We start from the raw sequence: 14,521 nt of genomic DNA, 5'->3' as shown, positions 1-14,521 counted from the left end.
TGATACAAAGTTCATTATAATATTATGCCTAAGTCTTGGTCATTCATCAATTATGTTAGTGTTTTGCTGAAATAATTAGAAAGAAAATTGCTACTACCGTATAAAATTCAAAGTAATCAATGTATTTTCCAAGTTCTCATTACTACAGACCTTCTACCTTATGAGGTGGAGTGACACATGGTTGGATGTCATGGAACTCCCTTCTACTTTTTTAGCTCATATCATATGTGAAGATATTAAAGGATACTTCTCCCTTTACTTACACAAACCATTCCCTTTTAGTACCCTAGTTTAACTTTTACAGTCAATCTGGATCTAGAACATGAACTCAAACTTTGTTTCCTGCTCCAACATACAACCTAACGACTAAACTAATAGTATAAGAACTGATCTATGATAAAAGTTACAGACCCTTCCATGATGATGGTTGCTTTTTTAATGCATATTTTGACAAAACCCCAAGTGGATCATCCTTTCTTAAGAAAGCTGCTCTTTATTTTACAAAAGCTAGCTGAATTTTAAAAAGATAGGTAAGGAAAATGGAAAGACAAGAGAAGAGGAAAACAGAGAAAATGGTTGAGAATGAGAAAAACACACACCCCTGTCATAACTCTTGGGCTACCTGTGGACTCCAAGGCTGACCCACTGGTTGGGAACCACTACTTAGTTTAAAATTTTCTCCATAAGAAAAATATATTTTTGACTACTCAGGAATTACAAAAAAAAATTGTATCTTTATTATAATTTATGGTTTCAGGTTGTTGTTTAATGTATCTCATTTCTATTTATTACTGCCCAAGGCATGGTCTTAGTAATTTAACGTTTATTAAATATATTTTTGTTATATACTTGTTAAAATTAAAACAAAACAAAAACCCAACCAACTATTCCTTGATACGTTCAAGGAATAACATTTTTCTCCTTAATCTTGGTCTTATAACTTCAGTTGTCACTCCTAAATCTATTTCCAATATTGACTTCTCTCTTATGGTAATATTTCTAGGTATTTCTACCATTTCTAGGTATTCATTTAGGACTTCAACTTCAATGCTATATATAAAATTGAAGTTATCCTTACCCTAAAATGATTCTCATGAACTTCTCACTATCCTCCTAGTCATCCAGGATCAAAATTTTGGTCTTTTCTGACTCATCCTTCTCTATCCTCTAGTCAGATCCTCCCATGGTGACAGATGCATTCACAATGCATATTTTGTTAAAAAAAAAACAAACAAGAGGGCAGCTGGGTAGCTCAGTGGATTGAGAGTCGGACCTAGAGATGGGAGGTCCTAGATTCAAAACCGGCCTCAGACACTTCCCAGCTGTGTGACCCTGGGCAAGTCACTTGACCCCCATTGCCCACCCTTACCACTCTTCTGCCTTAGAACCAATACACAGAAGTTAAGGGTTTAAAAAAAATAATAAAAAAAAGATAAAAAAAACAAACAAATCAATTTTTAAGTAGCAGGTAAGGAAAATTGAAAAAGAAGAGGAAAATAGAGAAAATGGCCTATCTCTATGGCTACCCTTGGATTCCACTGGTTAGAAACCACTGGTCACTACTTAATTCCTGCCAATCCCATTCTCAGAATCCCTTTTCTGTGTGTCTTCTTTCATTCCCACTTACAATAGTCTAGTTAAGTTTCTCATTATTTCTCACTTGTATAAAAGCTTCCTAACCTAGTCTCCCTATCTTCAGTTTGTCCACTTGTCAATCATCCTGCACAAATTACCCAATTTATCTTCCTAGAGCTCATCGGTTGCTCTCCTTACCAAGAACTTTCAATGGTTTGCCAATGCTTAATGAATAATCCAAACATATGTTGTCACTGCAAGCCAACAATCTAACCCCCTAATCTTTATAACCTTTTCTCATATTATTCCTCTATGTTCTAATCACCAATTATTCTTCTTGGTTAAATCCTGCCCCCACCCCTCACCCCCATTTCATATTTCTCTGGTTCTGTGCCTTTCTGATACAGTTCCTGGAATCTGGAATGTAATTATAAGTCCATTTCTAGATGACAAAATAGATTAATTCAATCAACATTTAAAAAACTACTATGTGCAAAAGCCATGTGAATGAGAGGTAGCATAGGATGGGGAACAGAGTCAGCCTTGAAGCCAGGGAAAATCTAGGTTTAAGTACCACCTTCACACAACCTGGCTCTGTGATCCTAGACAAGTCACTTAATCTCTTGTGGACACAGGCAATTCTCTAAGGCTAAAGAAAGTAAAGGTCTGCATTTGTGGAGGAGGGAGGGGAGTATCCTTACCCAGTAGTTCCCTGTACTAATGAAATCATGGGTTCCATCCTTGGCTCTAACCTGACAACTCTTGTAGGACAACTCTTGCCCTTAAGTCCTCTAAGGCACACCATGGAAATCAGAAATAAGAATGAAAGTTAAAATCCTGGTTCTGCCACTTTCTAAGTTACTTTGGGAAAATCAATTACTCTGTTTGGAACTTAGTTTTCTCATGTGTCAAATGACAAACCTGAAACAGACTGAATTGTAAGATTCCTTCTAACTTTAAATCTAAGATTCTAAGTCTTCCTCAATCATACTGATCTCTTCTCTACTCTGAACTTTCACATATATTAATCATACCTGTTATGGTACTTAGTTTTCTATTTTGTACTATGACTGTAGGCATGTTTTATTGCTTTTGCTGGATTTCAATCTCCTTGAAAGCAAGAACTGTGTTATATGTTTCTATTCACATAGCACTAAACAAGAGCTAAAGACTGAGAAAATATTGCTTATTTTGCCTGAATGGTTTAGAAAAGAACCTCAAGATTTCTGCTGGCTAAGCCAATTAATGACATCACTATTACAATTAATTATTTACAAGAAACAAGGAGGTACAAATTAGTATAACATATTTATATATCCTGGTTTCCTACTTAGTGGCAATTTATATAATGAATATCAAATACAAATGGAAAAACTTAACTAACTTTAATTGTCATACCTCTAATAAAGTAAATCCTGAATACGGCAGCCTGTTATAAGTTTCTTTTAAAAGTAGGAGGGAGAAAGTTAAGTTCTGTGCCCTAATGAGACATCTCAAGGATCATAACAAAACTGAAAGGCTTAAGTTGCTTCTTGGCTTGCTTGACACAGAGTAAAAAAAATCTAATTCCCTTTGCCTTTCTTCTTAGATACTTCTGATTGGTCCTGGCAGCAGAAAATAAGGAAGAAGGGAGAGTGTCAAATGTAATTCCATTCTTCTGGGTCAGTGTCCAGCATTCAGGAAAGGTACAGTTGGGAATATTATCAGGGAAAATAGCATCACCCTGGATCTGCTATAGAAGGGTAGAGGAAGAGGTCAGTTTGAGACACGAAGAACTACTAACAACTACCGAAATGCTACTAGCAGTGTCATCAAGGAATAGTGAAATCCTGAGAAACCACCACAGAAGCCACTGTCTTTAAGATAAATCCTAGGGTTTAAATGGATTCTGAGAAAACAAAACCCTTATTATAAAAGATCTGGAGCTGGAAGGGGCCTTCAAAGATCATACTGTTCCAACATGAACCTGCCCCCACCCTCATCCCTCTGGCCAATTTTGACAAATGAGGAAAACTGAAGTAATAAGAGGTTGATGTGAAATCTGATTGAGGCCTTCTGGCTGTAAATCTAGTGCTCTTTCTACTATACCATACTGCCAAACACAAAACTCCAGAATACAAATGAAACCAAAATCTTGGAATGATAGAGAAAAATAGGATTTGGTGTTGGCATACCTAAACTAAAATCCAGCTTCTACTTAGATTCAACTTAACCTTTCTGGGCCTTAGCTTGTTCATTTTAAAAATGAGGAAATTACTATAGATTAGGGATTCTTAATTTTTTCTGTATCACAGACCCCTTGGGCAATAGGGTGAACCATATGAACCCTTTTTTTCAGAATGTGCACTCAAAACACTTTATCTTTTGCACTTACCATATTTTATTTGGAGTTAAGAGTATATGCAAGCCTCAGGTACTTCTTAGCTGTGTGACCCTATGCAAGTCATTTAACCCCAGTTGCCTAGCCCTCGCTGCCTTGGAACTGATAGTAAGTACTGATTCTAAGAAAGAAGGTAAAAATTAAAAAAATAAAAAGTAAATGCATATATATGTCTCATCACTTTACTTTTAATTGATTTTACACTACTTGAGGGCAGAGCACTACTTATTTTGATTTGTGTCTTCCTCAGCACCAAATGTAGGGTCTATATATAGTAGGAGCTTCATTTGTGATTGATTAATGAATGAATTCAGGGAAAGTGCTTTAAAACATTCCTTATTTGTAGTGGGATATGGACCCTAATTATCCAGGCTGCTTACAAATGAATCTGCTCTTGTAGTAAAAGGTAGGCCCTTAAGTTGTTACATTGAAACTTACTTTAATATTTCTAAGAATCGAAGTCTTCATCAGTATCTATTCATTCTTTGCCTTAAGAAACAAAGATATACCTTTCTAAACTTAACTAGACTAGTGAGAATTTGGATCCAATTTGGAGCTAGGTTTGAATTCTGATTCTGCTACTTACTCACTGGGATTGAAAGCAACATATTACTCTTTAGATTCCAGTTTCTTCACCAAAAAAATTTAGGGAATGGACAAATGAAGTTTATATATAAATAAGCCTCAGACAACAAACAGGGTCCACACCTGAAATGTATCTATAGTGTATCTTGGCACAGCCTTCAAAAACCTTGGACTACTTCCTCTCAAGGCTAGTGGACAGTAAGTTTTATTATGCTTTGCTAAAAACACACATAACAAAGTTTTATCTCTTCTGTAGCCCATACAAGCACAGAAATGATAAAACTACAAAATGCAGAATAGTTAAGAAATAGGTAGGATAATAGAAAACGAAAAACAGTGGCCAAGAGTAAGTCATCAAAAAGAGGTTAAATTATATTTAGTGGCCTCTGTTTAAAAAGAAAGGGCCACAGACATTGTAGAAATACTTTCAAATCATTAAAGAAAATTTTAACTCTTTTTGGCACTTGAAGAAATCAACTTCAATTACCTGGAAGATCCATTATGTAGAATGTATTCATTCAACAAGGATACTAGATCAGTATTCTGCTGTGGTACTGTAGCATTCTAATTAGACGGTGCTCAAATGTATATTTGTCAATTCCTGGGATGTCTAGCATTTAAAAAAATGCCATACATACCAAATAGTTCCTATTTATATTCATGGCAAGAAGAGTGAAAAATGTATAAAGTTCAGTTAATAGTTCTAGAGTGGAATTTGAAATTTGGAATTTTTCATAAACATTTAGAATACATGAGCCAAGGAAGATGAGCTTGACTGGTCAACACAAGATTTTCTCAAGTTTAAAGAAGGAGATGAGGGGCTTTTAGTATTACATAAACTTATGGGGATGCTTACATTTCAAATTATCATTACTATAGTTCAATTAAATAAGGAAGGCTTTCAGAGCATGACTTAAGGAGAAAAATAATCTTATGTATATCGTCAAATCCTAAACATGTTACCTCCTTAGGGTACCGTGAATATATTTCCTATCCTCCTTACTCGAGATCTTTATGATTTGCCTGCAGTATTGCAAGTCTCAGAAGGGGACTGAAATGAGTGACTTACTACTCTATTTGCTTTATAATCCTTCATTCAGCTCTTTTCTCCAATCAACTGCTGCAAGATCAATCTTTGTACTGAATAGCTCTGGTCACATCACACCATTATTAATAAATTTTCAATCATTCCTCATTGTTTAAATAAGGTCTCAAATCCTTAGCTTGATATTCAAAGGTACTCAGAAACTAGGGCAGGACTCAGAAGCCATCTTGTCCAAATGTTGCACAAAAAAAAAACAAAAACAAAAACAAAAACAACAAAACAAAACAAAACAAAACAAAAAAAAACCAGCACCTCTCCAACACTCAATGAATGGTCAGTTGGCCTTTGTCCAAAGACCTCTAGGGAGGGAGAACTCACTGTCTCTCAAGATGGCTCACTTTCCTTTTGGTTGTCTCCCCTGACAATATATTTTTTCTTATACCACACACAAATCTGGCTCTGAAACTTCTATTCACTACTCTCAATCTACTTTCTGGATTATGCAGAACAAATACAACCAACCCTTCCTTCACAGGATAGTTTTTCAAGTACTTGAATGCAACTATCCCTTAATCTTCTTTTCTCCAAGTGGAAACACCTTCAGTTTTTCCTACAAATATTCATGTAACATGAACTCAAAAGCCTTCTACACCCCACTTGCCTTTCTCCACTTTCTCTGGCTTATCAATATTTTCCCTAATATATAGTGCCTTGACCTAAACTCCAGATGTGAACAAACCAGGACAAAGAACAGCAGGAAAGGGCCTCCCTAAACCTGGATACCACCTCTCTGTGCAGACTTACATTGTGTTAGCTTTTGGTGCTGCCATATTATACCACTGATTCCTAATAAGCTTCATTTTACTAAAACCGCCATATCTTTTTTTAGGTTGGCCAACCATACCTCTACCTCCCCAATACAATGTAAGGTTGATTTTTTTTTTTCAAATCAAGTATAAGATTTTACAGTTCTCCCTACGAAATTTAATCTCATTATATGGAACCCAACATTCTAATCTTGTAAAGATCTTCTTGAATTGTTTTGTTTGCCATACCCATTGTGTAAACCATCTCTCCTAGCTATGCTCCATCTAAAATAAAAAAAAAAATAATGATGCTAGGTTGACATTAATAGAGTTTGATTATCTCAAAAACCCTGAGAAGGTACTATAGATATTATTTCCATTTTACAGATGAGGAAATATATGCTTCACATAACTTATACACTACTTAGAGGCAGGATTCAAATCCAGGTCTTCCATATTCCAAGTCCATAGTTTGTTTTTCCTCATTGTTCCACAAAGCCTATTTCCCAGTATGAATCCTATGCTCTAATCAAATCATATTATGCCTGTTATATGAACAAATCCTATGTTTTCTCACCATGGTACCCCTGTTCAAGTTAGCTCTTCCCCTTCTTACTGAAATGTACTCCTCTCTTACAGCCATTTATCACAATTCTTCCTATTCAAGGTCCATTTAAATAATACCTTTTATGAAAACTTTCTCCCTACCAAACTGTAAGCTCAAGCTCCTGAAAGGTGAGGTCCATAATTTATACAGTTTTATACCTACTATCATTTTTTGGCAGAGTATATTGTACACAACAGTCTCAGAAATATGTGAGTAGTTAAATTCAAATAATCATATCTAGCAAAATTTTTATTTGGATTGTTATTTGTATTAATTATAAATAAAATTATAAATTAGATGGAAAGGGCTTATAATAAATACAAAGTAATGTTTTCTCAGTTACTATAATTGTTAAAAATCTAGAATTAAGAAATTAATTTTAATTATTAATTATAAGCTTAGAGAGCACAGTTTCAAGAAGATCTTTCCCTTTAACTTCATCTTATCAAAAAGATCACTTAAAAAGGTCAAAAGGGGAAGAATGGTGGAATTTATTTCCATTCTGTTCAAATTTGCATTTCTTTTTACTCGAATATGGTTTTGAGAACTCATTAGAAAGAAATGAAGGCCAATTAGTATTACTCCAAATCATGTCTTGCATTTTACATTACCATTTTGTCAAATCATAATAAGGAATTAGTGTTGGGCTTCACAGAGATAAATGACCGAAACTACATTTTTGAGCTGGGTAAAGCTTTGTAGCTGTGGGTCATTGTCTGGACTTCCCCAATCAAAGTTGCCAAAAAAGTGAAATGAGAAGAAATGGTAATATTTCAAAATGAAGACAATGCTTTTGCCTCAGAATTAAAATACTAATATCCAGGTGTCCAAAAGTATCCAAAGAAAAACACATTAAGTAAATACTTGTAGGTTTCACATTAAAGCTTAGGTTTCTCTTAAAGTAGGTTCTCCTAAAATACTGACATGCTAATTTGAGATCTGTTTTCTCTTGCTGAACAGAGCTTTTAAAACTTCTAAGAAAGAGATACATGTTCAGTACTCTAGGAAAGGGTGGTTAGGATTATACAACTGCCTACATTTTCACTAACACTTGAGGGAATGAGTATAAATGTTTGTTTAGATAGAATTTCTGAAGGCATGCTTTCTGAGGCAGTTTTTATCTTGTCTCACACTCTGAGGATTTCCTGGAAAAGATGGGGTTACTGATTCTAAGAGCAAGAGGGAGAAAAACCAGCACTCTACCTGGCTGTTGTGCCAGCTAAGTGGTCGGAAACAGGTGTCGTCTAGGCCACGCCAAGAGTGCTATCAGTTAGAGAATTAAAAGAAAAAGATAACATGAGGAGACAGGAACTTGACCTAAAAGGAAAAGTAAAAAAAAAGGAAAAAAGTAGTTCAACTTCCAAGACCTTATCCATGCTTTTCATTGTTTCACTGACCAAACAGGACACTTCATTTGGAATAGCAGACTAAAACATGATGTGAGGTTTTAATGGCATCTCAATCTTCAGGGCAGTCAAGAAAAAAGGTTTAGAGTCCTATCAATTCAATCAATTGATCAGCTAGAGTGTCATGGGTGGGGGAAGTCTGAATCGAAGCATTCAGAGTTCTAATTTTACTACCAAGTCAAACTTAATGGAGTTCATGAGCTTAGTATTTGAATCAGCTCTGAGTCAGACCATATGAACATCAAGACATTTACTTTGCTTGTCTCAAGATTTCTCATCATTTAGTACAAACTTATACAGGGTGTTGTCTTAAAAACAGTAACAGGATAAAATGGCCCCAATTCCTTTGGTGGCATGGAGAGAGAGCATGCTAGCAATCAGCCTGGCAATGAGGTTGGTATTTTTCCTTTTTGATATTGCCCATGCCTAATACAACAAAACTAGAGGGCAAGGCAGTGGTAAGCAGCGCAAAAAAATAAATAAATAAAAGAGAGATGGTGAGGGAAGAAAGTGAGAGAAACCTATACCCAACAACGACACACTAAATCTTGAAGTTTAAAAAAAAGAAACCCACATTTCACCAGAGCTTGAATTTCAAGTTCACCAATGCATATCTGTAACCTATATGTACAATAAGGTATTATATTCAAGAGAAGATGCTAAGAGATTTAGCAAAGATTTTTTTTTTAAAGGAAAAGGAAAAAATAGAAAACTAGAAATGGAGACCTTTAGAAATCAGCATTAGAACTGTCATAGGAATATTTATCAGATTTTAACAACTCAAGGTGAAAAAAGCTCTTTCCAATAATGAAAGTATTAGACAAGTGAAAACCTTTAGGTTTAAAATCTATTGCAAATGCTTCTTTGGAACAATGTGACCATGTGCTATGAAAAAAACTGAGGTGAGTCAATGCTGCCTGAAATATCACAACTTGAAATAAAAGATTCAGTCATTATAAAGCAACTAAATTCTTATAAAAGGTAAAAATTAAAATATCACATTAAGGGAAAGTAAGGTCTTATTTAAGAGATGTGATATACTTTAACACCAGCACCCTTCCAGTGACTGAGGTGACAAAACCTTAAAAATAAGATTATGTAAAGTATTACAAAAAATACACAGGAAACTTTAATTTAACAAGGAAGGAAGCATAAGGATTAAGCAATCATAAAACTGGTTTACAAAATAGAATGACAAACCTGGAAATAACACAGCCAGTTTTAAATATCAGCTATGATGCCCTTTGCTCAAGTTTTTCTCACCCTAAAAGTTATGCATCAAAAAAAAAAAAAAATCAAAGGCACAAAATGATTAATATAATTCAAATTATCCATCCTAATTAAAAAAAATCTGAATGATGACCCATAATATCAATTAAACAAACTAATTAGCTCAAATTAGGCTATGTTAAACCAAATAGCTAAGTGGCTTTTGGTTCTCTTTCTCTCTCTTTTTTTAAATCTCCTCCCATCTTGGAATCAATACTATGTACTGGTTCCAAGGCAAAAGAGTGGTAAGGGATAAGCAATGGGGGTCACACAGCTAGAAAGTAATTGGGTCGGATTGGAACCAAGGACCTCTTATCTCCATCTAGCTGCTCCCTGGTTCTCTCTTAAAACAGCTTACTTTCCTGATAGTGATTGTGAAGAGATCCTGTTTCCAAATTACTGTATTTCTAAACAGTCTACTACCAACCAGATAAGAAGGGAGCAGTTATGCAAGTTTTTGATAAAAGAACAGCAAAGGAGATGCATCTGAATTTTACATTCAGGTGATATGTTTGGGAAGACTTTTTCCTAACTAAAGTTCTTGCTGATTACTTCTTCCCACTCCCTCTTTTTAAAAATCCTTACTTTTGTGTCTTAGTAACAACTGTAAGACAAAAGAGCTAGGCAAACAGAGTTAAGTGACTTGCCCAGGGTCACAAAGCTAGGAAGTATTTGAAATCAGTTTGGAACCAACCCAAGTCCTCCAGATTCTAGGCCTGGTGCTCTATCCATCATGCCACCTACTTGACCCACTGACAACTTCTTAAACAACTTTCATTAGTCTACTGGTTAAAAATGAAAAGAGAATCTTCTTAGAATGTTAGAGTAGTGTGGTATAGTTGTGGAAATGAAAGTGGATGGAAATTAAGAGAACCGGGTTCTCTGACGACTTTGTCATGACTGAGCTCAATGTATTGAGGGCAGGTACTTTAAGTGCCTGTGCATCTAGTTTCCTCCTCTGTGAAATAAGAATGTTGGACTAGCTTGCTGAATGAATGAAAGAAACCTAAAATAGTTTATAGTCCAACTCCCTCACATTTGTTAAGAGGTAAGAACTAGGGCTTTGAGAGAGGCGAAAACAACCACTGCCATTATTTATTAAAGCACCAGAAATATGGAAAGCACCTGCTGGACAGAGAGTGAAATAAAAACCTGGTTCTTTACATCAAGGCTCTGACAGTCCTAATAAGTATACCAACTCTAACATAAAATTAAATGTAAAAGATACACAAATTACAAAGCACTAGGAGAGAGAACAGCAGAGGGAGCAATCATGTCACACTGAAAAACAGACAGTGATTCAAGCATGTCTATATCCTGAGACAGGGACCAGGCTAATCTTCGCTGTCATTTAGCATACATGTAGAAGAGACTTACCTGAGGTCACTCAAGCTAACGGCCTTATAATTCTAAAACTTTACATGAAATTCATTTTTTCTTCATGACTTAGGAAAAAAATCACTGGAAACATTTCTTTTAAAAGTCAGTGGCCATGTAATGGGCTTCTGTACCAGCAGCAATACAATGACCCAGGACAATTCTGAGGGATTTATGGTAAAGAACGCTACCTACATTCAGAGGAAGAACTGCAGGAGAGGAAACATATAAGAAAAACAACTGCTTGAACGCATGGGTCGGGGTGGACATGATTGAGGGTGTGGACTCGAAACTACCACACCAATGCAACTACCAACAATTTGGAAATAGGTCTTGATCAAGGACACATGACAAAACCAGTGGAAATGTGCATCGGCCATGGGTGGGGGGAGTGCGGGGGGCGAAGGGGAAAGTAGGAGCATGAATCATGTAACCATGTTAAAAATGAATATTAATAAATGTTTAAATTTAAAAAAAAGTCAGTGGCCAAAAAAAGAAATACTGTCAACAATGACAAGGGAAAACCTTTTATCTTTTTAGTTACAGAAAACTCATTTAAAGGTTATCTTATTTAAATAAGTTTTTAATTTTTCTAAATGTAGGAAGTTACTAGAGCCTACTATTTATTCTCTTTTTAAAAAGGAATCATTTTAAAACAAACTTACAAAATACATTTGATAAACATGGAGGCTGTCTTTGTAAGACATTAATTAAATATAGTTACCAAAAATCAGTAGAAATCTTCTGCCTTTCTATGTGTGGGTAGATGAGCATGAGTTAAACCATAATGGAATCCTATTTTAATAGTTCTTTCCAAAATAGGTCAATTAGAACTCTTCCCTTTACAAATTTTGCCAGCAAGAAAAATTGTGTTAATAGTAACAGCCAGATTCAAAGCTTGAAGTAATGAAATAAAATTGCATATAGTGGAGTACCTATCACTAAAGCACATCATGCCAGTACACTTTTGATATTTTTAAGGCTTCAGAAATCTACTCAATTCAAATGTGGCCAAAATAAGGTAAAGGGATAAATCTATGCCATTCTTATGTGTTATTTAGATCAATTCAAACACTTCTAAATTTGTAGTACAGTTAATAAAGATTAGCTATACTTACGCAATTGCAACATTGCTCCCATCTATAACAATGTGCCTTAAATCTGATCTCCCTGGTTCATTTTTTAATTCCAGCCTGTATGGTGTTTTTAGAGTATCCCGGAATCTTTGAACCCCAGTAACTGAGGAATCAATACAACGATTGGATGGTCCTGCCAGCTTAACGCTAGTAACTGAAGGGAGTAGCTGAGATGGATAGAAGGGCATCGGAGGGAGGGGTTGGCAATTTGGCTTGACTTGGGAAGGGTTGCAACATCCTAGCTGGCTTTCACATATAAGATTAACATTATTCTTTGGAGCTGTGATCCCAGTTTTTGGATACAAAATATTTTCAGGAATAACTGGTACTCTTGGCTGGTGACTTGGTGTTCCTCTGGCAACAAAATCCATGTCTGTAAGTATTCCCTTGTCATTTAAGAGCTTCTTCAAAGGGGAAACAGAAGGTGAAGAGCCATCCATTTCTATATCTATGTGGGGAACATGGCTCTGGGTAGAATTCCAATTTTCTGCTCTCTGTTCTGTTGGAACTAAACTGGCAGTTTTCATTTTGCAGTTTGAGGTACCTGGTTTTTCTTCTATTCTGAGTGGTGACTGAGATTGTTCTATTATGTTTTGTTGCAGGTGATCCTTTGTTTTCTTTGGAGAAAAATTCATTTTAAATTCATTTTGACTATTGCAAATACCCTTGCTTTTGGCTTCAGTAACCTCCAGACACACAAATGAAGTGTGTCTAGGGAAGACTTCTTTTTCTTCCTGGAACTTTCTGTTTTCTTTTTCAATTTCTTCTAGGAGTACTAATGGTTCTGTAGATGGTCCCTGCTCCTTAATAACTTTTTCTACAGTTTCCTGGGAATATCCCATAGTTTTAAAAAAATTTACAAGGATGTTATATTCCATTTCCTCAGTAGTGTCTTTTACATCAATGCCTAAATCTTCAGAGATTGTACAGGAATCAGTGAGTAGGTTAATCACTGTGCCTGCAGTCAATTTCTCAGTAGCAGATGGAGGCTCACCTCCCTGAACATTTTCCAATGAAAACTGCTTCTTCGTGTGTCTTTCTTCAGTATCAGAAGATCTCCTTTTGTGACATATCCTTTCTTTGGAAACAGATTCTTCAGGTGGGGTTACACCATTTACAGGAACAAAAAGAACATCTGAGGAACCAGAAAAAACTGTGTCCATTTGTTTTGTAAGCTCAGAAATAGGGGTCCCTGCTTGCTTCCTTTCATCCTCCTGAAAAATCTGCCCATCATTGGACATGCTCAGCTCTTGGATGCCATTGTGTGTAAATTCTGTTGTATGATCTCTAAGATCAATAATATCATTATCATCATAATCTAATTCATATGGATCTTCACCATGGGTAAGATTTAGGAGTTCTTTCTTCAATGAACTGGGTAAAATCAACAAGTCCATTGTATATTTATCTGCATGTGACTCAACAAATTGTTTAAATTGCTTTTTCACCTCTGATTCGTTCTGAGTACTTGGTAGACTCTCATTATTTTCAAAGAGCTTCACAAATTGCTGTATGTGACTTCTGGCCATAACAACAGCCTCAGCACCACCTCTGATACTAAGCACACCAATGTCCAGAATGGACAGATCAGCACATGTATCCTGGATCAAACTCTTAAGAAACAGGTTCTGTGCCCCAACAAAAATACAGTGCATGTCCTTTGGATAACATTCTTTCTCTTCTAATTCAGGTTCACAGATTCCTTTGATGAATTCCTGTAAAGATGAAAAAAAATTGCAATTAAAGAATTTTTTTAAATCGCAGTTTAAAATCCCCATACAACATGCAATAAATGACTTCTAGTTCCAAATAACAAGCCAATTCAGAAAGAATTGAAAAATATTTTCATCTAAGGAATGGGGAATATTTTACTTTCAAATTTAAAAATACTTCTACTCTTTCTCTTTCAAGATGGTTTTCTGAATAGAAGCAAACCACCCAGTTCCCAAACACCTATCTAATAAAAACCTGAAATAGACAGTTAAGTAATGATTACAAAATAAAATGAAAAACTACAGTAAATAACTTCTATACTAGAGCTTAACAACAAGTCAGTCAGAATCCCACTGACAACAGTAAAGAAGCTCCAAACAAAGCCAGAATAGGCAAACAACCCAGATCTACTAGTAGTACCCAATTTTACTAGTAGTAATTACAGAGATAGGCTAAAGACATGTGTATCCTGAAGGGTTCTGTGTGAGGAGGCAGCAAAATGAAGGGCTCCTATGAGAAAAGTCCCAGGAGGTTTGGTAAAAGGACATATGGAACAGCAAATACATAGACAGCAGTGCTTAATTTGGGACAAGCGAGGTGTCCAGAGGTAGTCCCCTAGTCT

At 35.6% G+C, this 14,521-nt stretch overlaps 1 protein-coding gene across 1 annotated transcript in view; it reads right to left on the bottom strand.

Moving 5' to 3' along the window:
- The window catches only part of N4BP1 (NEDD4 binding protein 1), a 79,066-nt gene that overhangs the window by 11,732 nt on the left and 52,813 nt on the right, over window positions 1-14,521 (bottom strand). Inside the window, exon 3 of the mRNA XM_044664167.1 lies at window positions 12,169-13,901. Within this exon, the coding sequence (XP_044520102.1) occupies window positions 12,169-13,901 (1,733 nt within the window). The remainder of the gene's footprint in view (window positions 1-12,168; window positions 13,902-14,521) is intronic.

Source organism: Gracilinanus agilis, chromosome 2 (genome assembly GCF_016433145.1).
Source record: "Gracilinanus agilis isolate LMUSP501 chromosome 2, AgileGrace, whole genome shotgun sequence".
NCBI lineage: Eukaryota > Metazoa > Chordata > Mammalia > Didelphimorphia > Didelphidae > Gracilinanus > Gracilinanus agilis.
This window is presented reverse-complemented; position numbering and strand designations above follow the sequence as displayed.